This window comes from Liolophura sinensis, chromosome 8, assembly GCF_032854445.1.
Source record: "Liolophura sinensis isolate JHLJ2023 chromosome 8, CUHK_Ljap_v2, whole genome shotgun sequence".
Lineage (NCBI taxonomy): Eukaryota > Metazoa > Mollusca > Polyplacophora > Chitonida > Chitonidae > Liolophura > Liolophura sinensis.
Window position 1 is genome coordinate 36,326,835 of NC_088302.1, and position 3,106 is coordinate 36,329,940.

The window sequence follows — 3,106 nt, forward strand, 5'->3', positions numbered from 1 at the left end:
ATACGGATAATCTGTCAAATGTCTGCTGACACCAGACTAAATTTACTGGTTGTTGTCGTATTTCGGTAACAATGGCATCGTCTTTACCTCCGCCGAAGCTAAAGGACTTCGTGTTCACGGAGAAACTGGGCAGTGGGACGTACGCGACAGTATACAAGGCATACAGGACAACCGGTCCTCGAACTGTCGTGGCCGTCAAGTGCGTTCTCAAAAGTAGCCTCACGAAAACATCCACCGAAAATTTGCTCACTGAAATAGAGCTGTTGAAAGTGCTGAAGCATGATCACATAGTGGAACTGAAGGACTTTCAGTGGGATGACAATTATATTTACCTGATAATGGAATATTGCAGCGGGGGTGATCTCTCTCATTTTATTCGCAGTAAGAGAAAATTACCGGTTCATATCGTTCGTCGATTTTTGCGTCAGATAGTTCGAGCTCTTGCCTTCCTCAGAGAACACAACGTCGCTCATATGGATCTTAAACCTCAAATTTGCTGCTGACATCAAAGCAGAACCCGTCTGTTAAAAATAGCAGACTTTGGCTTTGCAATGCACATATTAGATGGAATGGAGTTAATAATGCTGCGGGGCTCGCCCTTGTATATGGCTCCTGAGATTGTGTGTAAAGGGGCTTATGATGCAAGAGTGGATCTGTGGTCTATTGGAGTTATACTGTACGAGTGTCTGTTTGGCCAAGCTCCCTTTGCTTCACAGACCTACAAGAATTGGGTGAGAAATATGGACACAAAACCAGTAGAGCTTCCCTATGGTGTTGACATCCCAGACAGCTGTAGACATCTGTTGTTAGGTCTCTTACAGAGGGATCCTGAAAAAAGGATGTCTTTTGAGGAATTCTTCAACCATCCTTTTCTGATTTGGAACACATGCCCTGCAAAGGACTCGTTGCAGAAAGCTACATCTATTGTCACAAAAGCTGTGCGTCGTGACACTGAGGGCGATTACAAAACTGCTGTTAAACTGTACTGTGAGGCTCTTGAGTACTTTGTGCCAGCCATAAGCTATGAAAAAGATAGACAAAAGAAAGCAATTCTGAGGGCTAGAGTGAAAGATTACATGGACAGAGCAGAAGTGTTAAAAGAACAGCTAAAACCTGGGTTCAAGAATGTAGCTGGGCCAGAGGGAACACTGCAGAGGTCTAACTCTACCCTGGTTACTGGGATAAACTTTGGGAACTGGCAGGAGATAATCAGGAAGTTGCCGCAGCTTTGAAACTTATCAAGGCAGCAGAATTGGAGAGGAAGCTGATGAGTTTCAAAAGGCTCTGGATCATTATGAAATAGCTTTGGGAGCTCTCATCAAGATTCTCCAGTCTGAACCAAGGCAAGAAGTTAAAGAATTATTACGCCGTAGAATTGACAAATCGATGGTCAAAGCTGAACAGATTAAAACATACTTATCAGTGAAACAACTGAACACAGTTGACACTTCCCAGAAAGAGGAGGAAGTAAACAACAGCTATTCAGAGCAGTGCGTGATTCCAGTAGCACTATGAACAATACATGTGTAAGTGCTAAAAATGTTTCTGTGATATATTCATAACAAGGGCAACCTCCAGAAATATATGCTGTTATAAATATACTTCAGGATATTTTTTTCTTATTTTCATACAGCATTTTGGCAGTAAGTGTTTCAGACTGCATGTGAGCAGGTTTGTTTACAGGATGAATGAAAGTGTAGCATTTCATTCATTAAATTTCAAGCTAAATCATGACATAACTTTTTGGTAGGAATCAAGGAATCGATGTCGCTTTACACTACGTTTTGACAGTTTATTTCCTATAAGGACGGGTTCCCTATTTCAGCAGCCTTGGTCAATGTGTTAATAGTATTTCTTAGTGTTTTACTGCATGAGCTTTATTGAGTTTATTGACCATACACTGACTACACTGCATGTCCCAACAAAGGAAGAAAGGGTAGAAATTAAATCTAGGCACTGAGAGGAGAATTTGAATATTTTGCTGTTATGTCTACATTTAGTATCAGGCATTGTAATGCAGATAATAGATCAATAAAAAAGATGGATTCAGCTTGCTGTGAGATGTGTACAGTGGCTCATACATCGCTGACATATTAAACACCAAAACTTCCATATAAAACTTTGTACATTGCTCCTAATCCTTTTTAAAGCTGTCAGTTGCAATTATTGTATTGTCAGTCATGTTAAGTATCAGTGTATCACAGAATAATCTGATTTATCAATATTCAAGAAATTCTGATTAACAATTTTGTGTTGAATCTTATGCCAATTATCTTATCTTTCGCATTCATGATAATAATAATGCACTGTAAGGTTTCAGAGGAAGACTGATTGTTTTATTGAATAACCCATGTACAAATGGTTAATGTTGTGGGTAATTACATGTTTTAATATGACTTAAACACAGGCCTGTATTGCACTTGCACCATTCCAAACTGATGACGTCAGCATTTCACTGTTGCGATCATTTAAACATTGGTTACTGTGATTTACTGTGTGTCTTAATATAACTTTATGAAATCAGCCAGATACAACTGTAACACTGGGCAACGACGTCATGATGTTCCACTGGTTTAATGTCAATCAGATCTTTGCTGTTAGTGCAATGTAAGTGATGTGGTTTTTGATTGACGCTGAAGCAAGTCACAGATTTCGATGAGATAAATCCATATCAGTGCTGATTATGATGCAGAGCTTTTGCAGTGCTTATTACGTTTGACACAATAAATGAAAAAAATTCAGTGGTTTGTGAATGCTGCAGTTGTGTTGAACAAGGGGGGGCAACTCTCTGAGATATAAAAAGAGGCCTATTTCGAAATACCTGATCTGCTTGTTACACGGGCTATGCGAATGTTGAATGTTCAAGATATCCCTTTTCCACTATGTTGGGGGTGGGTTATGTATGTATGTATAACTCTTTACTAGGGCCGTTCCTGGGAAGGTCTTACAGCAACCTGCGTATGGGCGAGGGTTTCCAGGGGGTCTGCCCCGTTTCCTCCCACCATAATGATGGCTGCCGTCATATATCCTTGGGCACGACGTAAAACACCAATCGATTACTATAGGGCAACAACCCGAATCGGCCGGGTGCGGTTAGGTGATAGTA

The 3,106-nt window shown here is 40.4% G+C and overlaps 1 protein-coding gene across 1 annotated transcript; it reads left to right on the plus strand.

Moving 5' to 3' along the window:
- On the plus strand, window positions 1-2,864 carry LOC135473019 (serine/threonine-protein kinase ULK3-like). The gene is given in 3 exon segments (XM_064752789.1): window positions 1-1,166; window positions 1,169-1,262; window positions 1,265-2,864. Coding segments are annotated over 3 exon segments (1,440 nt in total). The 5' UTR covers window positions 1-71; the 3' UTR covers window positions 1,516-2,864.
- The last annotated feature ends 242 nt before the right edge of the window (window positions 2,865-3,106 follow it).